The sequence below is a fragment of the Procambarus clarkii genome, chromosome 19, assembly GCF_040958095.1.
Source record: "Procambarus clarkii isolate CNS0578487 chromosome 19, FALCON_Pclarkii_2.0, whole genome shotgun sequence".
Taxonomy (NCBI): Eukaryota; Metazoa; Arthropoda; class Malacostraca; order Decapoda; family Cambaridae; genus Procambarus; species Procambarus clarkii.
The window spans coordinates 30,968,519-30,996,069 of NC_091168.1; the positions used below are offsets into that span (position 1 = coordinate 30,968,519).

The window sequence follows — 27,551 nt, forward strand, 5'->3', positions numbered from 1 at the left end:
ACTATTGAAATTAAGACACCATTATATTTTTAAGAACATTGTATACAGTATATTGTTCATGAACTTCAAAAAGATTACTAAAATGAATGTTTCATTTTTGTTTACCTTCCCTCAAACTCCCGCGGCACACGGGTTGAAAATTCCTGCTCTAGTAGATAATCTATAAATTACCTTTAAAACTATATTTCCGCAATAATTTATCTATATCAAATAAGACCTCAGTGTTTTATTTCTTAACTATAATAGCCTGGGTGACTACAAATTTATTAATTTTTTCCATTTACTATTAAAATGGCACTACTAAACTCCCCTTGGATATTACCAGGTTTCTGGCACATACAAAAATATTCATTAGATTCACCATAAACGTATTTAAAATTGTTACACCACATCATTAGAGGCCTGGCCGGGGACCGGGCCGTGGGAAAGTTGAGCCCCGAAAACGGTATCAACAACCTAGATCAGTGGTTCCCAACCTCGTCACCAAAGGACTCTACACCAAAACTGACTCCCCACTGTGTACTCATCCTACACACAATAGCAAGCTAGTTGCTGAATTACATTTATTAATGGATAACTTAAAAACTTCAATCATTGTTTTAGCGATTTATATTATTGGAGAATATAGCAATTTCAATTATTCAGTTGCACAAAAGCATACAGCCATGTGTGTGGTGAAAGTGAGCAGCCACTACACCAGATCATGCAGAAGAATCTAGATAATTTTAAATTCTTACTGTATATTTCAATAGACAAAAAATAATTCTACAATCCCAGTTAGTCAAAATACTTTACAGTACTGTGAATATTAATGTGCAATGTTTTTACACATACTGGTTTCTTAAGTGATCTGTTGGATGGAGGTGGTGAATAATACAATAAATCAATCCTTACATTTATTTAAACTTTGGACTGAACTGGAGGTTCATAATTATCAGGACGGTCCACCTTGGAACCAACATCCTCACCAGTGGTTGTGGCAGATTTTCCACTCTCGCCATGCATCTCCAGCAGCTTCCCTAGATCAAAACGTGGCTTCTTCAGGACCTTTACCTGGGGGAAGAAATGTAAATATCACTAACTTCTCATTGTTGGAGTTGAGAACAACATTAGTAGGCGCACGACTCGTTACCTTGGAATAACGTACAACAAATGCGGAGACATTTACCAATCCACCAGTCCACAAGTAATTATCAAAAGGCAATGTAGCATAGGGACAATTGACCGCGAGGGACGGTCGGAAAGCAAGACACACTCGTCCTGGAAGTTGGGACATTCAACAAGACTGTGCACGACCGTAAGAGAAATAATGCAGTTTGGGCCAGGAGCTGCAGCAGATATTTTTACATTACCTCAATGCACAATGGAATAATATTAATGTGATGGCTCCTACTGATTTTGTCATAGATACATTCCTCATTATTTCAATGTCACTGATATGTTAATTTACTTTTCTTGCAGTATTATTTAAGTGTGCCATTTGAGAAACTTATGTAAGAACATGTGTGGAACATCAGTGTGCTCAAATGTGTGTTGCTAATAAATTCTAAACATTCTAACAATAATAAAAAACTGATATTACATTGCGAGCACACACAACCACCTACATTTTAATGTACCATTTTGAACCACTGAACATTTCTGGAAGGTGTAATAAGCTCGTACCAATTACCAATGTTCATAACCCTTCATATTTTGCATGAAGTTGTAACTGCACACACACACACTGAAAATATTATATTTTCTTGGTATTTTTAATGCCTTTACAAAGTTTTCAAGTGCATCGGGTTATCAATGTTTGATATATCACAGAATGAGTAGAACGTAAGTACACACACATTAGTAACACTATTATGTGCACAATATTATACTCTTTTGAACATTAAGTTACTGCTTTGTGTTTTATCTTTATATATATTCTTCTATGACAATCATTATTAAATGATATTGCAGTGCTATGAGCTGCCGCTGTGTACCACTCGGTACAGAGCTCCTCACACACAAGGAGTGCCCATTTTTTCTCAAGAAAATCTGTTTACTGGAGGCCTGAGGAAGAAGACAAGAGCCCTGTGCACTGGTGGGATTTATAAAATTTACGTCGTACTTCCCAGATTGTCATATGCAGTTGAAGGGTTAAAATATCAAGAAACAAATGGTTTCTCTAGTAGCAGTGCTAAAGCAAACAAAGTAAATGAGCACTGACATGTTTATGAACTTTTCTTGTGGGTTTCTCAAAACTATTGGAGCTGTCATGTGCAAATCCTACTTTGATATCAAATACTGTCCCAAATAACCACCAGTACATGGGCATTCACTAGTTTTTTCTTCTTCAACAACTGGTATACCTCATAAATAACTAATATCTTACATTTTATAAGTTACAGGACAACCTGGACTTTGGAATAATTTATCTGGAAATGTAAACATGAGGTCACTGGCAGTACGTACTCTATTTAATATCCAGGTTAAGTTCACACAAATCTGGGCCCAACTAAAACACAAGTGTCGGATCCTGTGGGAGTAATTCATTCACCAGGGTCCTAAAGATATAGTGAGATAGTTTCTTTATCAGGGGTAATTACTGTCACCCTGCATTACTTAACTGTCCCACCATTTCTCTGGAGGATGTCATTTGCTAGACCTCTAGCTATTAATACCCGCTTGATGGGATTCTGGGAGTTCTTCTACTCCCCAAGCCAGGTCCGAGACCAGGCTTGACTTGACCCGTGTATTTTTACCAATTAGGATAAAAAATAATAATATCCAAGAATATATGGCCGACAGCCCACGTGTCTACAAAAGACGAAGAACAACTACAAATAAAAAAGGTATCATCTACTGGTATTTACACAGTATAAACAAACTAAGAATAAGGGGTCCGTACCTTACGAATATGTACTTCCTTGAGGGGATAAATGAGGTTACAAGCTTTTCGGATATCATCAGCCATCGAGTCGGGGATAAGCTTGTTGACCACTTCCTTCAGTTCACTACTGTTCACAGCACGTGTGATGATGTCCACCATCTTCTTGCGGATGTTCTTAACTTGTGTGTGTTGGGCATAGGCAGTCTTCCTGGTTTGGCTTGTAACCTTTTCAGTAAAGCCAATGCAGAAAACACGAAGGATGTAGCCGTCGGTTGTCTTGACATCAGCATTAGCTTCAATGCAAGTCTATAAAAAAAATGAAGTCTCTTAGAGCAGTGAGGATTTAGGAATTTAAAAAAGGGGTAATATTAAAATACAATAAATGTATTCATTTGTAAACAACATCGACAAAAGGAATCTATCATTTGTCAAGCATGTCCCATCACCAACCACTTTTCCCCACAAGTGGCCACCACATCCTCTAACCTGGACCACTGACATCACTAACCAACATTATTGTATGTTGCCTTTCTTCAATGTCTTCTCTGCTCATTGTACCTATTTCACTAGATCTCAAACTAATTAAATGTTTTAATATAGTTTCCCATGAGGATAAGGCAAGTTAATTATTAATAGAAAGTATTAAGTCAGCATGACTGCAACACTGTCCTTTTATTCGTTTCAAGATAGGAAGAAGGTAAGGAATGGTGCTAAGCCATCTGGACTGGGGATCAAATGCCAACCTGCAATACTCGAGGCCGTTGCTGTAAGAATCAAGTACAGTACTGTACTAGCAGTTGTTTATCATTTCAATATTTTGTCACCTATGCAGTTGAATGAATGTATAGGTGAAGATGAATGAATTCATCAAAGGATAAATTACAGCACCCCGGATAACTTTTAATTTTTAAATGTACTGTATACTATAGGGGTATTAGCCTGAACCTTATGTAGCCTAAACAACCCCTAAAACCGGCTTTGAACTACAGTACTACCAAAAATAATTATCTGAAATATTTTAAGTAAACTTAAGATTGTACTCTAAATGCCATCACTGGTACAGTTCTCTAGTCAAACCCATTTGTATATTTTAAATGTGCAAGGCATCCCCCTAAAATTCTCCTGGCACTAACATTTGTTATTACACATTACATTTGATTTCAAATGTAATAACACTTGCTGCCCAGGCACACAGCACACCCCAAGGCAGGCCATGCAGTGGCCGTCAGCTCGGCGTCACACTACAAAACACCCTTTAGCTTTCGTACCTCAATTTTTGTGCTACTTCATTCAATGTGGTATCAAATTGTTCGCAATACAATGTTCTAAAGGAGTATTTACAACTAGCACTTATACTTGGTGTCCTTCCTTTTACCAACTTGTAGAAGACAACACTTCCAGATCTACTGCATATGCTAGACCATTTGGGGCAAACCCAAGGAAAACTTACTTTGCTACATATGAAATCCAACCAACTAGGATTTTCATTAACACAGGATTAGACGACTCAATTCACCAAAAGGTGAACATTATTACCTGCCATTTCTTGACCATGGATCGTAGTTTATCAGTTGTCAAATTGAATCCATGGAAATTGCAAAGAACATTCTTGCCCTGGACTTCTTCAGCAATAAGTCGGAACTTGCGGAAACTCCTCTCGGCATCTGCTTCATTTTGAAGATCAGCAAGGGAGACTTCAAACACACGACCTTTCAGGCCTTCAGAAGCAATCTCTGAAAAAAAAAAAATTTGATACAAATACATATAGGGTTAGGCCATATTTATTCATATCCTTAACCATTCTACTGTGCATTAAACACACTTTGGCTTTGTTGCTGTGAACTTCCCTTTCACAGTATATACTCAAATGCTCTAATCTTTCTAACAAACGTGACCAAACATAAGCTTACCCTTCCAATTATCTTTCTTTCCCTTTCCTTTTCTTCTCTCTTTTCTGTTCATTGTTTTCTCTTACGTTCCCTTACTATCCTCTTCTTATTCCTAATACTATCTCCTCATTCGGTAGTTATAATAGGAGCTGCCTTGTATGGGCCAATAGGCCCTCTGCAGTTCTTATTCCTACTATCCCCCTCTACTACACCTTACTTTGTTCCTCACCTCTCTCTTGCCTATTTATTGCCTGCATCTACTTCCTCATCACAATCGACTTGAGAATGGTCCAGGACAGACCGAAACGTCGTCGTCCCTTCACTTTCTAGTGTGTGGTATGGTCAACACACTTTGGCATCGTGAAGACATTCGCATAATAAATAAAACAATACATGCAGTTCGAGGCATGATGCCAATGCCATCAACAATAAATTTGTGCTCATTCTTATTAGTATAAACTTTGCAAGTGAAAGAATTTAACATTGGTTGTATGCTCACAGGCAACGCCAGACCTACAAGCTATGCGCATGCAAGATAAATCAGTCCCCGTGGCATAGTGGCAAAATGCTCACCTCACGATCGCCTTGGCTAGGGAGGATTTACTGGGTACCAATCCTTCAACTGTAGCCTATGTTCACAACAATAAAATGGGTACTGGGTTGTTAAATGATTTGGTGGGGGTCGTATTCTGGGGAATACTGTATTGGGATAAGGACCTGTCCGAAACACTATGCATGCTAGTGGCTGAACAAGAATGTAAGAACTCTTATATAAATAAATAAATCAGGGATGCAATCCCTGATCATGGAATTTGTTGACATAAGGGGCCATGGTACCCGAAAATCCGATGAAAAATGGAATATTTACGAAAAATACTACAACATTCTGGCAACACTGTGGTCCAAACAGTTTAATGATATCTTGAAAAATAACGTAATTAGAGTCAAATTTCCCGCTGCAACTTTCGTGAATCTGGTCCTCGCGCCGTGAGTACGCCGCGGGGTATTGTATCTTACGTTGTAGATGTCTTATTTTTCGTAATAGCGTTGAAAATAACATGTTATGCATAAAATGAATATAAACTAACACATATGGCAACACAACATATGGTCTGACACGAGGGTGGTGCAGTCAGTGACTGCGTGTCTCTCATGGAGAGAGGATGTATGCTGACGCGCTCACACTATCTCCCAGAACATGCTATTTTTGCTATTTTTAGCTATTTGTACTGCAATATGACTTACCAAACGAACAAGAGAAAAGCATTGACAGCTAGATGCATGCGAGCTCTCCATACGAGCTGGCCGCAATGCGTAAATCACCAGTCACGAGTGACAGCAGGTTGAGTAAACTTGTCGAGCGCGCTACGCAACTCCAACTTTTACAACTAGATCTCGTTTCACAGCCTTTATTTATTATTCTATTTACATGAAACTTGCACATTATATGTAGAGTTTACGCCTCTATAAACGCATGTCATTATTCTTATCTACGTAGATTTATTGATTTTATAAATAATGATACACTTCATTTTGTTGCATACGTTTTTGGGAAACTTTTATAAAATCTGTATTATTGCACTAAATACATCTGGGATAATGATGTGACATGCAAATCTTTATTATATAGTAAGGTCATAGCTGAGTGTCGTATAAATGATTTTGGTTCACAATTGTGGGCTGTGAAATCAATTGAACATGGTTGAAAAATCCTTTTTTTTTCGTTTTTTTTTCTCCGTCTCTATTTAGGCTGAGATGCTGAAACTTGGCCTAGGTGCAGCACCTTTCACATGTATCAGGATAATAAATTATGAATACCCTACAACAATTTCTTATATCCTGGTACCATGGCCCCATAAGTTGTAAAAGCACACATTCAATATTTTTCTTTTAAATTGTAAAAGTTTTTAACATTTTTTCAAATGTAATGATGCTTGGGCTGTTAATATTTGTATCACAGAAAGTGATACAAGAATACTGGTACTCGGATATACAGCATTCTTGTCGTGTGCTAATACGAGTTGAAATTTGTTCAATTTGTTGTTTCAATTAGTTATTTAACTTCAATTCATGATACTAGTTCAAATATCAAATACATCTTCGAACAATACAGTTTTTGCTGTTCAGCACTATATACACTATATCAACTTTTTAGGCACCATAACTAACCGATAAACCATTTTTGGGTCGTAATATCAACACGGCATGGGAGACACATGATACAAACAGGTGCCCCGGTAAGTCATCCGACACTAGAAAATGCTTCCAATACGCTACACACATTACTAAGACTAGCAACAGAACTGCTATCATATTCCTGAATAAATGAACTAAATCCTGAATATGAATATATTTCCACAAGGTTATAAAGGAGCACGAGGTCATTTCATGATGCGTAGATGCACGAAACAGTGGCAATGTTCTCTCTTGCCTCATGCTGTGATCATCGATATCTGAACATTATGTACACAAGTCTTTTTCACAGTTAGGATCAGTGCTATTACTTATTTTATTCAGTATTACTCAACCTAATTCTGTAGCACAGCACCTCATGGACCTGCAACCTCTGTGCAGATATTCATCACGCAGGGTTCACAACCTGAGGTTGTAACACTATAGCACTCTTCGAATGCAATGGACGTTTTATTTTTCTCTCTCGAGTCCAAGCATCGGACATGATGTGCAGTCGATAAAAACACATTTGTATAAAATTCCTTTATTATCTGATAGACTTTAGGATAGTTTCAAAATGAGCGTCTTTAGTATGCACAGTTTGATACCAAAATGAAAGATGTGACACAAAACTGTCAGAACACTTGAAAGATTATAAATACGTTTTTGGTCAAAATTTTTGAAATATTTGTTAAAATTCTATTTATTGTGCTATTATTATGGGACTAGTTTTAAACTGCGTACCTTTAGATTGCGAACAATTTGATACCAAAATGAAAGATGTAACAAAAATTTATGTCAGAACACTGGAAAAATATAAACAATTACTAAGGGCTCACCATAGCCCATGCTGCTTGGAACTTTGTTAAAAGTAGCAAATCTTTAACAAAAACAATTTTGTGATGAGCGTCCAAAATAAAAATGTTAAAATTCCAGTTATTGCTCTATCATTATGGGAATAGGTTTAAAATACGCGCCTTTATATTCTGAACAATTTTATACCAAAATGAAAGACATAACACAAAAATTGATGTTTTCAAACTGAACGAGTATACATATTAGACCGAGGTGTGCAAATTGGCGCTTGTTCACGGGTAATTTTAGGCTTTGCTGTGGAGAGTCACGGCGTGCGTTTGGACATTATATGTATATACACCTTCAGGGAATTTAATTGCAAACAACAACAATACTAAAACGAACAATGTGGTAAAAGAATTAAGGTGAGAAAACTGAAATGAGTATACACATTTTACGGATTTTGTGCGCTCACTGGTAACTTTCGCAGACTTTAGGCTTTGCTGCGGTGAGTCACCCAAGGCTTTTGTACATTATATGCATAACTGTTAAAGGATTAAATCAAACTTAATCCAACCCAATCTATTAAAACAATGATAAAATTGCAATATATATGTTTTGATTGCGTACGAGGTGTGATAATTTACAAGTCGGCACAGGTTCTGGACATTTATCTCCACCAGAATCCATGGTTAGGAAGGTCTTTAGGTATCCTTATATGCTGTGAATGAAATACAAAGATTGTCCCCTGCAATAACAAGCCCGTGAACCAAACTCTCGATTCATGAGCGTTCATCGACCAACTGCTCTGGGGCGGTCACCCGAAGCCAGCAGAGGCATGAGATGCCACAAATATATTTTTACATATATATTCCCATGTTTTTGATTGGTTTGCTTTTTCAATATTATTCAATAATGTGTCTTGATACATATATATATATATATAATAAAATGCTTAGAACAGCTGAATGTTCAATATAAAGTCACTATGCTGCATACTAGACAAAACATTATTTTAGCTGTTATACTGTACACACACACTATATATAACTATCTACATTTTCACAATTACAAACCACCAAGGCATTCTGGTGGGTCTGGTAATTAACATGTGGTCAGTTCAGCCTAGCAATGCATGTTTTACATGAAATTGTAACTACAAGCATTGAATATATATAGTATATATAATACTGTCACAAATTTTTAATGTTATACTATGGTTTTCTTTAAATGGAACGGGGACGCTAAGCCCCGAAATCGAGATAACCATGTGGGTCTAGCCAGCAATCTAGAAACATTCCAAGACAACATGAGGTCTTGGCAGGTGTAAGATAACCACATGCCTCAGATAATCACCCATTCTATATTTTTGTTATGGTTAGTTTTGAAGAGTTGAAGCACAACCAGCGCTGTAACTCCTCGTGCCAACGCTGCATCAACCACTTACACAACTTACAAAACATGTCCAGCTTTCTGCAACCCTCGCACCTTTATTTAGTTATTAGCAGCTTTTGAGCTCAAACTTCACAACCTAACTTCTTATAACCGCAATGTTTCACAGTTCAAAGCCGTTCTAATAAGAGCAAATAAAGCCACCACGATACCAGGTTGACGTACGGGTTTACCAAGTGCTCGTATACGTAACGTTCCTCGAGCACCACTACTACAGGCTGCCAACCTCGATACTCTTGGAAATACAAAAAAATAAAATAGGTCACCAGGTTTTAAAATCTGATTTAACAACCCAACTATCCATATATAACAATTACAACACAAGCTTGGCCTCAAGTATACAATTTGTATAGTTATGAGTATGGAACGATTGGTATCAAATTTCCCCCAATTTTGAGTACGTGGTTGCAAGGTTAAGGCCGACCATAGGCCTACCTGGCCAGCAGTAGGCCGTGTGACCCCCAGGACCATCACATGGCTACACGTGCCCCGCTACTCTAGGCCTATACAACACTTAGGAAACTACTTACTGGTGCCCTGAGTCCTGTTAACGAGGGTCTTGCCCACATTCCTGTTGAAGAACAGAGCCGGAGACTTGACATCGTACCAGTCCTTGCGGGTGAAGGGGTCGATCCTGTGGAAACACAGAACAAGACATTTGTTTACACCACCCGAGCAATCCCCATCACATCTTTATATCACCCATCATCCACCATATTCTACCCGCCGGGCCCTCGTTACTTGGTCCCAGGCCTCCCCGCGGCTCCCGGGGCCCGCTACGCCATCACGAGAAACACTTACACCTTCTTTTTGGACCCCTTCTTGCCCGATTTGTTGAGGCCCTTGTTCTTGCCGACGGCCATGGCTGGAGGAGCGGCGGTAGAGGAGACCCGGAGTGTTGTGGACGTCGGGTAGGAGGTTCCTCCCCACCTCCTCTCGCCTGAACCCATATTATCCCACCATTAAATTTGTTACTATTATAATTACATTTGTTAAATATTATTAATTGGTTATTTGTTAGTTTTAGTCATGGTTTGGGGTTGTTTAGGGTTGTTATTGGTGTGTGGAGGAATGGGTGCGGGAGGGTTCAAATATAACCCACTTGAGGTAGTGTGTCTACGTCACAGTGATGTTACTCTCTTAGAGTATTTATAAAAAAAATTTTTTGCTTGTTAATTTAGGTTAGTTTAAGTTTGTAATGGTGATTTAGGTTATGATAGATTACATTAGACTGAGTTAGATTGGTTACGTTTAAATATGTTACAGTAGATCAGGATTTTTCAGATTACCTGAAGATAGGTTAGGTCAAGTACATGAGGTAAAGATAGACTAGGTTAGCTTAGCTCATGATAGACTAGAATAGCTTAAGCAAGAATAGATTAGGTTAGTTTAGCTTAATTTTCGATAGCTTAGGTTATCATAGAAGAAGTTAAGCGAGTTTCAAAATTATTGATGACGTAGAACACCCACTTATTATGCTCTTTTTGGACACCTCAAGATCCCTAGCCCATTCCTCTCTCCTTCCTCCCTACAAACTTCTAAAAAAACAAATATAATAGCCCCTTACATATCCATAAAATATGAAAACCACCATATTTTTCAATTAAAGCTTAATTTGCAGTTATTTGGGTTAACGATGATGTGGAGAGTTTGGGTTTGTTTTGATAGTGTCGGCTGAGAGTCTCCTTCAACACGGCTGATGGCGACCCACCACTCTCAGGTCTCTATCACACCTCTCACGCTCTTTGTCATCTCTTTTTACTAGTTGACTATGGTTATAGGCGCCGTAATTGGGGTGTGGGAGGCCCTCAAGGTTGTGGGGAAGGCGTGGGTTAATATTAAGGCTTGTTGGCAGGGCCGCGTTCACAACCGCATCACTCGTTTGTGGGTACACGCCCTTATCTGTGAGTTCACCCGCGTCTGTGGTCATACCCGCACAGCCTCGTCTGTACCCACTCAGATTCATCTATACCCACGTCTGTGGTCATACCCGCACAACCTCATCTGTACCTACAGTCTCGTCTATACCCCTACATCCTCACGTACCCCGTCACCTTTCACTTGTACCCCAAAACCCTCACTTGTACCCCACAACCTCACTTGTACCCCACACCCTTATTTGTACCCCACACCCTTATTTGTACCCCACACCCTTATTTGTACCCCACACCCTTATTTGTACCCCACACCCTTATTTGTACCCCACACCCTTATTTGTACCCCACACTTTCATGTGTATCCCTCCACACCTTCACTTGTACCCTACACCCTTATTTGTACCCCACACTCTCATCTGTACCCTGCGTGCACACTGCCCTCAATCTCCCCCCCCCCCCAACACACACACACCTAGACCTCCTGTTTTAACTATGTGTGCACATGAGTGAGGAATACAGTAACTCTCATGCCAGGCAGAAGATAGCTCATGAGGCTATTTGGGGTTCACAACAATATGTATTTTTTACTTGTTGTACAGGGTTCTGTGGTGATTGGAGATGATGTCCATGTCAATTCTGCTGCGGGAGATGAAGAACTGCTGATTATTGGACAGGAGCATCATCACTACCCGTTGCCCATTATCCCAGCACTCTACACTAAACTGCTGATTTTGGTAAGGCATTACATAGATTCTATAAATCTATATCTTGTACAGTTGTACAGAAATGGTTGTGCATGTTTTCCTTATACATGATGCATCAGTTGACCTAGCAGTAAATATGTGCCTGGGAGTGTGGCAACTGTAGTGGGTGTGGCATACTGGCAAAGGTCAGTAGTTAACTTAAGGGAAAATGTTAATATATGCCTATGTGGGGTTATTCCTGACAATGGGAATTATATCTAAAATGCTGAACTGTATTTATTTTTGTTAATAATGTATGACCTTGCTTATCCGAAGCCCACTGACCCGAATGTTTTAGGTTATCCGGCGAAGATTAAGGCTGGATATTCTGGCAAATCTTTGTTATTTTTGAATAGCAATTTGGATAACCAGAAATTTTGCAGGATAGTGCAGACTGGCTAATAGTACAGTTATAGGCCTACCAACAATGATGGTAATGGAGTCGTGTGAGGTCTGGCTGCCTGGTGAATGATGTAACAGTTGAATGGGATAAAGTTTGTACATCAGTATATCGTGGAGACATATCGCCAGGCTTGGAAATAGGATGTTTGTATAATTTTCTTATTACTGTTCTTGTTATTGCTAAAACAGTTGTCATTGTTTCTGTATTGCATTTTATTTGATATTGCTAATATGTTAAAATAAACAACTCAGCAAAGAAGTTAGATATTTATTTATTTAATTGCTGTTTAAGGTGAGCCTTGGGTTTTGTGTGCCAAGGTTCTCCGCCCCTAGCCTCAGAGGACCTCAATAAGCCTTATACAGTACAAGCTTCTGGTCCCCAATATTGGGAATTACAGTGTACACTGCCAGTGCTCAGTAATCTAAATCATATGGGCTCCATCCCCCATTTGAGTTAGCCAACTTCTTTACCAGGAGCCTTTAACAAATTTCTCATTTGGCAGAAACCCCAGTAACCTGAATTTCTGTTCAGGCTGAGCTGTAAAGCTCTCGGACTCGAATTTCAGTTTCTCATTCAGTACTGTATAATTTTTGTACCTGAATTCCTATTTAGGTTAAAGGGTCAGAATGGGAAAAAATTCAAACATGAATTCATTTGGATTGCTTGGAATTCGGGTTACTGGAATCTGAATTACTGGGCTCTTACAGTGTTGTATTGTACATTTCCTAAGTCACTTTCACATATAAACTTGCCTCAGATTGTGCTGCCAGCAGGGGGTTTCCTGGTGCCGGTGTTTCAGCATTCCAGCCCAGGGACAACGGATGCATTTTCTGCTCTTCAGTACCTCCATGTTGTCATATGGGGCTTTGTCATGGTACGTGATATCAAGAATTGTTTATAGTGGTTTGCCACGATATGTTTTTGTATAAATCTGTGCTGGTTTTTGTAAACGAGATAGTTTTTGTAAAAACAAGTAACACGTCAAATATATATATTAATGTACAGTATGTACCATATTTTCTGGCAGATAGGATGCAAGGTTTTCATAAATAAATTTGTCAAAATAATTACCTTGTGTGTAATGTACCTGGCTGGGAGCCAGCACCATGACTGCTAGATGCATAGCTAATGCAGTATATCAAAACATACTAAAATTGGCTGGACAGAAAATATCCTTATAAAATACTACACTGTTGTGTGTTATACATTGGCAAATAAGGTACTTGCCCAGTTGAGTGTGTAGGGATCTACTGCTTGACCACTAATTGATATGTGTGATAACTCCCAAGCTCCATTTATTGTGTGTGTGTGTTTACATTTTAATCCCTTGTATACAGTTTTCAACTTCAAATAAAACCAAAATAATGTACAAAACTGTAGTACCCAACTCACATGAATAAAAAGAAAGGAAAGTGACGACATTTTAGACAGTCATGGACACTTATCAAGTTGTGCCAAGGAAGAAAAGGAGTGGCAATATAGATTCTATCTCCCTCTCTTACTTAAAGTGTCTATAAAGTTCCAGAATGGACCGAAACATTGTCATATTTCTTCTTTTCAAACGCGTGAATTGAGTATTAATTCTCAGCTGTGTTATTGTTATATTTTCTCTATACAAAATGGTAGTACTGTATTTTTGTATATACAGTATTGTATATATATATAGTTCATACAGGCACCACCATGGAATTAGAAGTAAATTTTATTTATTATTTTACAGGCTCTGACATGGTATATAAAGGCTGAGCACAAGAAGTCTCGTATCCTTGGCTACCACGATTTCTACAACATGACGAGGCACCTCCATAGGGTCACATTTTATATCCTTAGTGGGGGTGAGTTATGATTATATTAATTGTATAAACAAATTATACTGTTCAATAAAGGAATAAATAATGATTAATGATTGTTTTAGATATCTGACAAGTTATTCCCTTCTTTAGTTCAGTGTTTAATTGTTTTCTTATAAAAAAGCTATATTTTACTTGAGGCTTACCAGCATAGGTGTTTTGTTCTTACTATCTTAGATTTTCTGGTGTTGTCATCTTCAATTTTATGTTGTAATCATCTTAGATTTTCTTTTGTAACTGTATTAAATCTTCTGTTACAATCTTAGATTTTCTGGGGGAGCCCCCTTGAGGTTCCCTAAAGCAATTATCACTGATTTAGTGCCATTCTATTAGTTGCCATCAGTCATTGTCCTACTGGAGACCATGAGCCAGAGGGTTATCTTGAGGTTATCTTGAGATGATTTCGGGGCTTTTAGTGTCCCCGTGGCCCGGTCCTTGACCAGGCCTCCACCCCCAGGAAGCAGCCCGTGACAGCTGACTAACACCCAGGTACCTATTTTACTGCTAGGTAACAAGGGCATAGGATGAAAGAAACTCTGCCCATTGTTTCTCGCCAGCGCCCGGGATCGAACCCAGCACCACAGGATCACAAGTCCAGTGTGCTGTCCGCTCGGCCGACTGGTTCCCCGGTCGCTGGTCATGGTCATGACACCCAAAGTGTCCCCCCAAAGCGTCGGTGTGTTTCATCATCATAGAACTGAATGTGGGGTGGGCTGGCTGACCCGGTATGCCTCCCTTTCCCCATAAATGAGGGGAGGGGGGGGGGAACTATCATGTGCTAGTTTCACAAATTTTTTGTTGTTGTTGGGGGGGGAGGGGAAGTTATTTTGGGGCTCTGGTCCCATTTTTAACTATGTACAGTAGTCGTCTATTCTGGTTCACCTATCTTTTAGGGTGTCTCCCCCAGTTAGTGGCAGGTATGATTAACTTTAGGTGTAAAGTGTTCATAGGCCATCGCTCCCTGTGCTTCTTTGAGGGGCCCAGGTTCTGGCTCCTAGTCCCTGGTAGGCCACTAGAGCTCCGTAACTGATGGCACCTAGTAGTATAGCACTGATTAGCGTTTAATAGCCTCAACGAGCCTCTGGAGCTCACCCAGAAACTGGTATTTCATTGCATTCAACACTTTTTTTTTTAAGAAATCCAGTGGTGTGAACCCTCAGATTCACTACTGTCTTTACATCTTTTTCCTGGCCATATTAGCATTATATCATCCTAAATAACATTAAAGATGGTAGCAATAGAGTCCCTATGAACACAAGAATCATTAATAACATTAAAGTGTTTTGTGTTCTATACAAATTTTGACCAAATGTATGCTTACAAAGTGAGAAATAGTTGTGGATGATGTGAATAGATAGCTATTTCTACCAATCAATATTCCTTCAATCACAGCTGCTTCATTTAATATTTTCCATTATAAAACCAACCCACACTATTTTAACATCAATAGAGCGCAAAAGTAAACAATACGTGGTTTTATGACATTGGCTGTCGATAACAGCAAATTTGTACCGTATAACAAAGGTTGTGTACTGCCTCACTTGACTGTATTAGGCTACTGAAACTATTTTATCATCCACTGCCTCTGTTTACCTTGCAGTAAGTAGGTAATTGGCTGTTAGTCAACTGTTGTGTGTTGCATCCTGAGGAATGGTTAAACGCTGCTAGTGTTCGAGTAAGTTTTTACTCGGCTTTCCAACAAGCAAAAAATTTTTGAGAAACACGTTTTTTCTAATGCCAGGGGCAATAAATACCATTTGAATCATGATTAATTAATGAGAAAGTACTTTGGTAACTATATTCAATTGACTGCAAAATGTAATCTGCTAGGTAATGTCTTCCTTATTTTCTTATTTAAGTAAACCTAGTCGTGTTATTTCACGTTCTGTATAGTGAAAGGTTTTAGAATGCTTATTGACACGAGAAATGATAAAGAAAACTTTGGAAAAGTTACAAGCTAAGCATTGTTGGTGTGGAGATATGCCAGAAGCTCCATCACATCCAGCCTGACCTTGTCCTAATGGCATCACACGATCTTTTGGGTTGCCAATGTCACATGTTGAAAGGCTGTTTGGCATAACGAAGTCACTCTAGGCCAACTATTGACCTCTCACTGGACGCAACCAACAATAGCTGCTAACTCCCAGGCACTTACTTACTGCTACTTGAACAGAGGCATCGAGCAAAAAAGAAATGTGCGAAAACATTTTTGTCCTGCCGTGAGAATTGAACCAAGGACCTCTGTTGTGACTCGACTGTGCCACAATTATTGAAACACATAGAGGTATCAGTTGGTCTGAATAATTGGGGTTGCGCTAATTTGATAAATGCAGTCGGTTATTTACTACAGCAGAATTTGTGAAATGTAGAGGTTTAGGGATTTTGAATGGAAAGTGGCGGGTGCAATGAATACCCGAGTTAGGAAGAATATGATAAAAGGAGATGCTGCTTGAGGACTTCATGGAGAAAGTGACGGTGCTTATGTTACCTACTATCCTTGATGTATCTGTTGCATTATAGTGTATTCTGGCATTCAAATTCTTTGTTGAAATTTTGGATGGAGGTGGCCTCTACAACTTCTCTCAGTGCCTTCCTCTTGTTGACCACCCATACTAGGTAAGAGTGTTTCCTTACATTTCTTTGGCTCATTCGTATTTCCAGCTGGATGATGATAGAGCACTTGGCCAGGATTCATGAAGCATTTACCTATCCACCTATGAAATCTGTTTATTTTTCCTTGATCGTGGCAACTTAGACTGTTTATTAAAAATTTACATGCTTTAAACTTTACAACCCAAAGTTTGTTACTGTTGTCATGGAAGTTCTCATAGCACGTTGGAGCTGGTAAACTGTTTAACAAATATAAACAAAGCCGCCATGACTGAAGAAAGATGTACAGTACAGGTTTCATAAGTGGATATGTAAATGCTCGATGAATGCTGGTCCTCCTGAGAGTTTATTCAGGGGAATTTGACTTTAGGAGAAGAGTTGGGAAAGAGTATGTGAGGAAATAAATTGAGAGTGACTAGTACACAAAAAGCAATAGGGATTATACAATGGTGGAATACATATTTTAAGAGCAAGTGATTGTTTTTGCATTGTGTTTAAATGACTAATTACCAGAAGCACCCTTCACTTAGTTGTATGTTACCATTGGGTATTGCTGTGGATATTTTAAAGGGGTAGGAATTCCATGCAATGTTGATTAGCATGAAGTTATAAGAAATGTAAGAGCTTTCCCATACATTTCTTTTGTCATCCATTTGGACTGGTCAGGTGAGTGGCCTTACAGCTTGCAGGTCAGCGTTCGATTCCCGATGGTGCAAGTGGTTGGGTATTGTTCCTTCAAACCCTCATATCTCTCACATGTGCTATATAGTCAGATTGGCTTAATGCTTTCTCTCTGAATTACTTACCTTCCCATTCAAAGTGCTATATAGGAATCTGCTGGAGCTGAATGTGACAAAGTCTGTTGGGCCTAACAGAATCTCACCTTGGCTACTAAAAGAAAGTGCAGAAGCACTAAGTGTGCTCACTCTATGGTGTATAACAGGTCACTGGAAACAGGAGACCTACCGGAAAGCTGGAAGATGGCTAATGTAGTCTCAATATACAAAAAGGGTGACAAGCAAGAGGCAGTGAACTACAGGCCAGTTTTCCTAACTTGTATACCATGCAAGGTGATGGAGAAGATCGTGAGGAAAAGGCTCGTAGAGCATCTGTAGGGAAATAGCTTTGTAACACACCACCAGTAAGGGTTCAGGGATGGTAAATCGTGTCTCAGAGGTTTAATAGAATTCTATGACCAAGCAACAAAAATTAGGCAAGAAAGAGAAGGGCGGGCAGAATGTTTTCCTGGACTGGAGCACTGAAGGTGCTCCAGTGGATAAGGGAGTATCTAAGCAGCAGGAAACAGCAAGTAACTGTGAGGGAGGAGACATCAGAGTGGTGAGATGTCACCAGCGGAGTCCCACAGGGCTCTGTACTTGGACCCATCCTGTTTCTAATATATTTAAATGATCTTCCAGACGGTATAGACTCATTCCTCTCAATGTTTTGCTGATGATGCAAAAATTATGAGAAGAATCAAGACAGACTACTGGACAAACTGGAGGAATGGTCTATAAAATGGCTACTAAAGTTCAACTCAGGAAAGTGTAAAGTAATGTAATTAGGCAAAGGGAGCAGAGAGCTGAACACAAGGTACCATCTGGGAGGTGAAATCCTGTAAGAGTCAAATAGAGAGAAAGATCTGGGGGTTGATATCACACCGAACCTGTCCCCAGAAGCCCACATCAAAAGGATATCAGCAGCAGCATATGCTAGATTGGCCAACATAAGAACTGCCTTTGGAAACTTGTGTAAGGAATCGTTCAGGACCTTGTATACCACTTAGGTCAGACCAATCCTGAAATATGCAGATCCTGCCTGGAGTCCATTCCTAGTTAAACACAAGACAGAGTTAGAGAAGATTCAGAGGTATGCCACCAGACTAGTTCCAGAACTAAGAGGTGTGAGCTACGAGGAAAGGCTAAGGGCCCTAAACCTCACATCCCTGGAAAACAGAAGGGTAAGGGGAGACATGATAACCACCTACAAAATTCTCAGGGGAACTGACAGGGTGGACAAAGACAAACTCTTTAGCATGGGTGGAACACAAACAAGGGGACACAGGTGGAAACTTAGTACCCAAAAGAGCACAGATACATTAGAAATAATGTTGTCAGTGTCAGAGTAGTTAACAAATGGAATGCATTAAGTAGTGATGTGGAGGAGGCTGACTCCATACACAGTTTCAAATGTAGATTTGATAGAGCCTAGTGGGCTCAAGAATCTGTACACCAGTTGATTGACAGTTGAGAGGCAAGACCAAAGAGCCAAAGCTTAACCCCCACAAGCACAACTAGGTGAGTACAAGTAGGAGGGGAGTACTGTACTCCATTTATGATATGAATTTCAATTAAGTTTTGTTTTCACAGGTAATGTGATTTTAATTGTTTTGGGAAGCCTGGTGAAGGATTACTGCCTCGGGGACAGCACTTCCAGCTGCAGCATGGAGATCTCCCTCACCCCTGTTAACTACCAGCAAATCATCTTTATAATGGAAATTTTCTTTGCCATTCCTTTTGTTATCAAACACATAGGTAAGATGTGTTTTGTCTTAGTATAGTTTATTTGAATATAGGTGGTGGAATTACCAGATCAGCCTGGATGTTATGGCTGTGTAGGCCTTTGGGCTATGAGGACAAACAGGTTCAGGAATAGAACTCTCGCAATCATCAACAGGACTGAAGAATAAACTTACTAACTCGTTGACATAATAGAGCCTAATGGGCTCTGGAACCTATACACCAGTCGGCGTCACAAACTCTCCAGCCACCCATGTCAGCTCGGCTTCCCGGCTCTGCTTGTATGTCGCCTTGGGATGCAAAAGGGATGGAGATGTCTGTCATCACTTTCCTGCTGCCTCTTCTCCTTTCTTGTCACAGTTCACTGGCCGCTTCCTGGCTATTCCAGGCAGAATTTCAGCAGCAAAAGCTGATATTGCTCTCAAGGCATTGGGTGGACCAGCTTGCTCTGCAGAAACAAGCATTTCTTTTCATGCTTTATTCTGGACTATTACTCCCATGTACCCAAGTGAGTATTCATCAGTTAGCCGCCAGCTACTCGTTCTTTAGAGACTGGCGTAGGTCCATGCTCAGGTTCTTTTGGGTTGGACATAGATCTCTGCTTTTTGCTCCCCTCTAGCAAGTGGTTGGGGTTCTTAGGCTGGGTACCTGTAGTGCATTGGACACAAGGAGAGATTGCCTAAGAGAACTTGATTGAGTCTTGGTATCTGGTGGATAGAATGCATGGTTATAACATTAATTTTAAGGTAAATACCATAGATTATGCAAAAGATCATGGTAATAGGGCAGCTGTACTTTAAAATTATTTTCAATAAATGAATAATGAAACATACTAAAATTATTTTTGGTATGTTAAATATCCTTATAAAATAGGAGTTGGTTGTATGTGGAGGTGCATCTTATGCCTTGGAAAATACAGTAACTAGTTCTCTGCATTCCCTTGATTGGTTGATTAGCACAGCTGAGCACAATATTTTTGGTTCTTGAATTTTTTCTATTGGTGTTCCTGGCTAAGATACCAATCTGAAATTGTTTATGCTGAAAGGCATACTTGTATGTTGCAATTTACTTTGTTGGGACACTTACTGTTTTTAATTGCAAGAGTACAATATCTGCAATGTTTGGGTGTTGTCACTTCTTGACCCACACTAGGAGGGCATCACAATGTCACATACAAGTTGAAACTGAAATGGCAAAAGTATTGCAAGGTGGTGACACATTATTGTTTTTTAGTTTTTTGGACTACTGTACTTTGGAACATGTTTTCCAGTATGGCCAACTTGCCATATTATGTTATAGTTGATGCAAGCTATATTGCACAACTATTCTTAAGAGTGTTGTGCAAGCAAGGGTATTTGTTCTCCCAAGTCCTTTTACTTTTATAAATAATAATTTCTTCTATTGAATATGTATTATTTAAAATTATACAATAAGTTCATTATCAGAATATCAATTTCTCTACATAAAATACTGTACTGTATTATGGAATAAATGCACCATAAAGAAAAACTAATAGTTGGAAACAAAAGAATGCTTTCAGAAACTGGCTGAATGCGTATAATGTAATCACCGAGTATATAGGGCAATAAAGGCTTGGATGGGGACCGGCAGCTTGATCAAATGTTGTAGCAAATAAGATTCTAGCTTGTCTGGTTGTAACATCATAAATAATCATTTTAAATAATGTGTGAATTTTCTCTAAAAGAAAATCAAATTTTCTATTCCTGCGAGATCTTGTTGGAGTAAAAGATCTCGCAGGCATTAGGGGGAATGGGAAGGTCTATAGGAGCTTACTCATCCTCAAAGTAAAAAAAATTAGTACCACTGAAGAAATCTTTTATCTCATGCTAAATAAATAGTGTTCCAGGCTTGGTGCCCTCTTTTGATTGTTACTTTAACCCTTCCTCTTCCAGGATGTCCAATTGGGGCCTTGTGTTCCATGTGTGTGTCCCATATCTGTTAATAATTGTTGTCTTACAGTGGATGTTGTCCGATTCAATGTGGCGGATTCTCCCCCAGACACCCTGGCAGAAGATGTGGCATTAAGATTCACTCATCCCGATTCCTATGTAGGGGTCAGGTGAGCATAGTTTATTATTTATTTATAACCTTGCTTTCCCTAGTACTGTATGTGAAAATGAGAAACAGTGTAATAATGATGTATATGTGTAAGCATGAATGTTGTACTACTGTAATTTTGTTTTCAAATACTGTACTGTACTAGTACATTGACAAGTATAGCATATGCAAATGTTCTCCAAAATAGTACATACAAATTAGTTTACGTATACATAAATACTAGCTGTTATTGTCAATATAAGGGCCTCTGCTAAGATGCTCTGTTGAAAGTTTCGAGATTCAGTGTACAGCACGAGATAGTTTTTTAAATGAAGCTCTATTCAGTTTGTCTAATCTAGTATGCATTTGCTGGACGGTAGAGCAACGGTCTCGCTTCGTGCAGGTCGGCGTTCAATCCCCGACCGTCCAAGTGGTTGGGCACCATTCCTCCTCCTACCTACCTTCCTCCCTACCTCCCTTCCTTTCCCCCTTTTCCCTATTCCATCCCTAATCCTTATTCTGATCTCTTCCAAGTGCTATATAGTCATAATGGCTTGGTGCTTTCTCCTGATAGTTCCCTTCCCTTGCCACAAAATAGCTATTTCGAAATGGAGATTGTTTTTCCAACTTTCGCTGACGTCTGATCGTCAGTGTATCTCTTTCTTCGTTGATGTCTTCAGATAGATTGCTAAATGCTGTCTTAGATATACAGTAAATTTTTTATAAATATCAAATTTATCACACTACACTCCTTATACTCCAGTGTAGTAATTATTAATTATGTTACTGTGTGATTAAAGGGATATCTGATTGATGGATTAAGTTAAAAAAGGAATTAGTTTACAAAATATATTTGAGATTTAGTTTTGCAATTGATGCATTCCTGGAACAATTCCCCACGAATATTAAATTTACGCCAAGTGGTAAATGTACTCTTTCTGAAGAGGCTACAGAGCCTGGCAACGGGAAGCCACCAAGGAATCCACCAGAAAGAGGCGCTTCATTACATTCAGTGATGTTTTGTTTTCCTATTTCAATAAAGTACATATTTAGATGTTATTACAGTGTTTTCCTGTCACTTCTCAGCCTCAGATATATTGTATAAGGTGTATTTATACACTCACTGATGATGACGATGATAAAAATGTAAATACAGGGGTATTGCCTTTTGTTTTCCTTATTAGTACATATTGGCTTTATGAGTGATATTTAGTACATTTTAAGCCTCCTCTGGCACAGATGGTGCTAAATAGTCTTCCTGGCTTGGTGCTACCTTTTTTTAATTGCAGTACTGTACTTGCTTTTTTATTATTACATCTTTTGTTTATGAAATCTAACATCTTGGTATGTAGCCAAAATATTTTAAGAGATAACTAATTACAACTTTTTTTCAGGGGTCCAAGTAATCTTGAATGGGTTCTTGAGCGTCAAGCAGACTTGCTGCAAGTTCTTCGATACAGAAACTCTGTGTTGACTCAACAAGTTTATATGCTCTCTCAACAAATTCAGCATGCTTGAGTAATGTAGCAGGCTTCCACAGAAACTCGGTGATGACTCGCCAATTTGCCCGTACTCCCAACAATTTACCATGCTTCAATGTAGCGGCACTGGCTTCCAAGTCCAGTATTTCTAGGATGGATTTCTTGAGTATATTGATTGTTAGTGTCCTTGATTTTGTAAATACTTCATGCAAGTGATCCAATGCCAAATATTTGAAAGACATTTGTGTCGTATTTGATTATCAGTAATATCAGATAGTCTTTTATGGAGTGCGTTCAATAACTATTGGAAATTTATTGCCAAAGTTGCTTATCAAAGAGACTAAGCTGTATTTTTAAAAACAATAGGTGCAGTATTTAAAAAAAAATGAAAATTTTATTAAATTTGTAATTTTGTATAATGGTCTTGACAAATGACCAAGACTGGCTGACAAACTGTTTTATATATTACATAGTTTAAGTAATTTGATATAAAAGTCGCCTGCTTTATATTTAAGGTCAAGATGCATCAGTATCCTATATCAACAATGTTTTTATGGTGGATTCCATGGTTCTTGTTGAGATTTATTACACTACGTCTTTGTAAAGCTATATTTTTACTGTAGCAAATCACTTCACTTAATCTCTGAGAAGTAGCCTTTATAGTTCAAGTATTTGAGCTCAAGTTTGTATGGGACCACTTTTACGTTTATTAGCATATCAAAAGGTGGATTTTGCTATTGGGCTCTTTTTTTTTTTTTTTTTTTATTTGTTTCTTCTTGAAAATGCTGTCCTTTTGTGTTATGGGCCATATGATATACTGTATAAAGTGAGGTATGTTTTTATTGTGTAGCCCCCATTGAATAGTGTTAATACACAGTCACTGTTCTTCATGCATAAGCTAATGCAAATGAGATTAGTTGTTTACATTGTAGGATTGTCATTTAACCGTTAAATATGGCTCGGCTAATTAACCCTCGCAATGCTCTGCGATTGTAGTCATTTAAGGGTTGCTGTTTATTAACAACATCACTAGCTATTTTACATGAGCCTCCAGTTGTCATGTACCATGGACTGATTGCATCACCTTGTGCCAATGTTGATATATTGTGTTGTGCTAGAAATATATACGGAAAGTATATATATTTTTTTAGCCTAACAGCTGTGCTAGAGTTGAGGTTGTTTGCTTATGCAATGTAATTGCAATGCAGATTGCATATTATTGAACACTGTTGTTTATGTAACCTTTTTATGGTTTACTGTACCAATGTTTTTCTTTGCATATATTACATCAGTGCAGTATGACATAGAGGTTAAATTGACAAGTGAATAGTCATATTAATGTGAGTAATTATTTGTGAATCAAAGTGTGTAATATATTATTTTAAATTACATAAATATGTAGTTATTCTCCAGTTGGGATACCTAATGGTTTTCCCAGGAATTATTTTTACCAATGGCATTCTTTGTGCAATATCTGCAAAATGGCCTTGTATATCACCTTGGAAATTTCAATTTTGATATATGGTGGAGGAAGGAAGGTGCCTATTATTTTGGGGACATTTTAAACACAGGCTTCTCCAGGAAGGGAAAGACTTTGAATGATATCCTATGAGTGAATACTCCGAACACAGACAAGATTTTGACACGCGTTGTTGACTAGAGATGCTTCCACCAGTCTCAGTTGTGAACAGAACACTAGGAAATTTTGCAGTAGAACCAAATGTAGGCTCATTTTTTTGAATATTGAAAGAATGGTCAAAGATATTCAAATTAGATTTGGAATGTCTTAAAATTGTAACATATGCTAAGCAAATTTTCATCTTCATGTCCCATATATTTGTAAAGTTATTTGGACCTCAGACTACTCCGTATACCCCCCCCCCCCCCATATGTATGCTTCATAAACCCGTCCCCCCCCCATATGTATGCTTCATAAACCCTTCCCCTTCCCCCATATACCCCCCTCTGTATATATCCCCTGTACTCAGTACAGTGCCCAGCAATCATAGCAAGCCTCATACTTGTTACACCGCCCTGTTTGTGTCCTGTGATTTGCCAGCTCGGGGATACCTTTCTTGATTACCCTTCTTGTGATGGAAACGTATCTAGTCGTGATTAGATGCTAAAGTGAATTATAACTTGCTAACATTAATTATCTCGGGCATATCATCTTCTTTCTTGTCATTACGTATTTGAATTTGCCTCCAGGTAACCGATTTAAATGACATTTCAGATGTCATTTAAACACGTAACACGTAAAATACGTAAACGCGTAAAATACACGTAAAATAAATTGACTGAATTTTGAATTTTGTTATAAATGGTAAGTGATGCTTTGAACAATAAGGAGTAATACTAGTAAATTTCTAGAATAATCTAGTTTTGTCAATTTTTGACATGTGTGTCTATATCACTTTTAACAAACAGTGCCTCAGCAAGTGCAATTATATATCTGTCTAGCCAAATAGAATTTTTACTATTTCTTTTTAAGATTATCTGTAAGAGTTTTTAGTTTTAATTATTAGGCAGCAAGCTGTATTGTTACCTTTTTGCATTTATTGAAGTCTTCCATAAAATATTATGGTTATTTTCACATTGCTTTGGAAGAGGGAATGTTTTTTTTCAGTCTGTCATCCAGAAACAATAGTAGAGAAACAATAGAAACAATAGTAGAGTACAGCAACTATTGGTCAAAACATACAAAAGCAGACTCTTCTACCCCAAAAAATTTTTTGCAATATTAATTTTGTAGAGGACACAAAACAAGGCAGGAACCCAACCTAAACTTTTATTGGTCCATTATAGGACATATATGTACTAAATTAGGCCTAAGATGGCATATATTTGACCTAGGACAGGTTAGATTAAGTTGAACAGTGCAGCCTCATTTTGCCAAATCTCCGATTGCAATACACACACTTCACGTTGGTTTACTCACCCGTTTCACTGAACAAGTACTTAGCATCGGCGAAGTGGGCTGTGTGTGGATTGCTTTGGAAGCTGGGCCAGAATTCACAGACTTATGGGAAAGTTGCCCATCATATGATTGGTTGAAATTAATATTTCGCTCAGTGAAATTAACCCATTGAGCATGGGGAAATATTAGGGTTACCTTGAGATGATTTCAGGGCATAGCATCCTCGTGGCCCGGTCATCGACCAGGCCTCCAAGTGTATAAATAATAACTTGTAATATTGTTGCACTCATGATTTTAATAGATGGATTCAATGTTGGGGGGGGGTGGAATTGGAGCCTTGAAAAGACCATTGAGCATATTTAAAATTATATTCTATGATTTAGTGTCTTTTGACTTGTGGCTTTTGTTCACATACACATGGCCCTTTTACATTTGAAATTGTGGTTTTGAGGCCGGGGCATGTGAAATATGCTCAGTGTGGTGAAGTGTCTTTACAGACAGATTCTCCTGTTAGTTTTTGAGCAAATAATACATTTAAATTAAAATTGTAATCAGTGAAATTAACCCATAGGATCTGGGAAAAATTAAAGATTGAATGGCAACTGTTGTTATGGCTTCAGTCACATGTTAAACAATTATCATATATGAATGAAACATTAGGAGAAAGAAGCAATAATAGAACTGTACTTTCCTTGTCTTTAAAATTAAAAAATATTGCATCACACAAATACCTCCTAAAGGCATTTTCAGTTGCAATGAATCCTTCACTCCAATGAATTGGATGTTTGGTCCCATATAGTTTGCTGAATTAAGATTGCACTGCAGAGTTGCTGTACTTTTCTAACTTTTGGCATGCCATTTGGAGTACTGTATTCCAATAGTACAAAACATGAACTTTTGGGGGATTCTACAATCCATTTTTGCACATTCCACTACTAGTTGCTCTAAGAACTATCGTTTCTGGAGGATGGATTTGTGTTTTCAGAATATATAATTAATTTTGTTATTGCTTTTGGTTTAATTTTTTTATTTTATCTGATGCCACATTGCCTTGGAATGGCTCCATCTTTAAGGTCAGCCACATGCAGATTCTTTCCCAGAGGTAAAACGAAATCACAATAGCATGATGTACTGTATCAACGAGCGAATTCTGGAGCAATAGAGTGGGACCTGTTGCACACGAGTTTGGTCCCACCGTATTGCTCCAAAGTTGTCTCACTTTCCCAAATGTTCAAATGTCTTCAGGTGTCATATAATTCTTGTTGTCGTTGCTGATATTTACGCGAGCCATTTGCTACTTGCATCATGTAGACACAAAAGACGATGGATGAATTAAATGACGATGCACCCTTATGTGTGAAACATCGTCAATTGGAATACAGTATACTGTGTTTGTCTATATGAACATAAATAAATGAATCTGTACTTGGTGGTCTTTATTCCTAGTTACAGCTTGGGAAATGTGAATATCTGAGGGAAAGCAGTGCTTTGGAAATGTGAATATCTGAGTGAAAGCAGTGCTTCCCTTGGCAGGCAGGTGAGAGAATAGATGTGAAGATATTGAAAATCACAAGGAATTTAAAGCAATGAAAGAAAAGTATGGAAAAGTTGCTATTTATGCAGAATTCAACATGGAAAGTGTGAGGAAATTGTAACAAATTAGTCATATTGCTATGCAAGTGAATCCAAGGAAAAGAATACAAAAATTTGAAGATTAATTCCCTTTTTCTTCCCCTCTGTTGCCCCTCAATAAAATCCCTGTTGAATTGAACACCTTTGACATTGCTCATCTTGCACCTTTTTGCTCTCGTATCGGCATCCCGAGTGATATAGGAACTTATGAATATTCTGCAACACAAACAGTGCTATATAGTCTTCCTGGCTTGGTGCCTTCTTTTGATGATTACTTACTTTGCTCT

At 38.4% G+C, this 27,551-nt stretch overlaps 2 protein-coding genes across 2 annotated transcripts; one reads left to right on the forward strand and one right to left on the reverse strand.

Annotated features, from left to right (window-relative positions):
* Positions 1-883: 883 nt before the first annotated feature.
* Positions 884-10,139, reverse strand: LOC123757429 (ribosomal protein S3A). The gene is made up of 5 exons (XM_045740998.2): positions 9,976-10,139; positions 9,705-9,808; positions 4,403-4,599; positions 2,885-3,172; positions 884-1,053 (listed from the first exon to the last, which is right to left on the reverse strand). Exons 1-5 carry the CDS (start codon positions 10,122-10,124, stop codon positions 901-903), a joined length of 891 nt encoding a protein of 296 aa, XP_045596954.2. The 5' UTR covers positions 10,125-10,139; the 3' UTR covers positions 884-900.
* A 626-nt stretch (positions 10,140-10,765) lies between these two features.
* LOC123757430 (transmembrane protein 192) lies at positions 10,766-27,057 on the forward strand. Its single transcript, XM_045740999.2, has 7 exons — positions 10,766-10,894; positions 11,651-11,785; positions 12,955-13,071; positions 13,918-14,032; positions 19,027-19,191; positions 21,157-21,256; positions 22,629-27,057. The coding sequence occupies exons 1-7, from the start codon at positions 10,874-10,876 to the stop codon at positions 22,750-22,752; spliced, it is 777 nt and encodes a 258-aa protein (XP_045596955.1). The 5' UTR covers positions 10,766-10,873; the 3' UTR covers positions 22,753-27,057.
* Positions 27,058-27,551: the final 494 nt, after the last annotated feature.

What these genes read in the sequence shown, in the direction of transcription:
- LOC123757429 (XM_045740998.2), bottom strand. Translation starts at nt 10,124, where the DNA reads ATGGGTTCAGGCGAGAGGAGGTGGGGAGGAACCTCCTACCCGACGTCC. An exon ending in TAACAGGACTCAGGGCACCA is followed by an intron (nt 4,600 to 9,704) that starts GTAAGTAGTTTC and finishes TTTTTTTTTCAG; the next exon opens with AGATTGCTTCTGAAGGCCTG. An exon ending in CCATGGTCAAGAAATGGCAG is followed by an intron (nt 3,173 to 4,402) that starts GTAATAATGTTC and finishes TTTTTTTTATAG; the next exon opens with ACTTGCATTGAAGCTAATGC.
- LOC123757430 (XM_045740999.2), top strand. Translation starts at nt 10,874, where the DNA reads ATGGCGACCCACCACTCTCAG. An exon ending in ACACTAAACTGCTGATTTTG is followed by an intron (nt 11,786 to 12,954) that starts GTAAGGCATTAC and finishes AACTTGCCTCAG; the next exon opens with ATTGTGCTGCCAGCAGGGGG. An exon ending in ATTTTATATCCTTAGTGGGG is followed by an intron (nt 14,033 to 19,026) that starts GTGAGTTATGAT and finishes TTGTTTTCACAG; the next exon opens with GTAATGTGATTTTAATTGTT.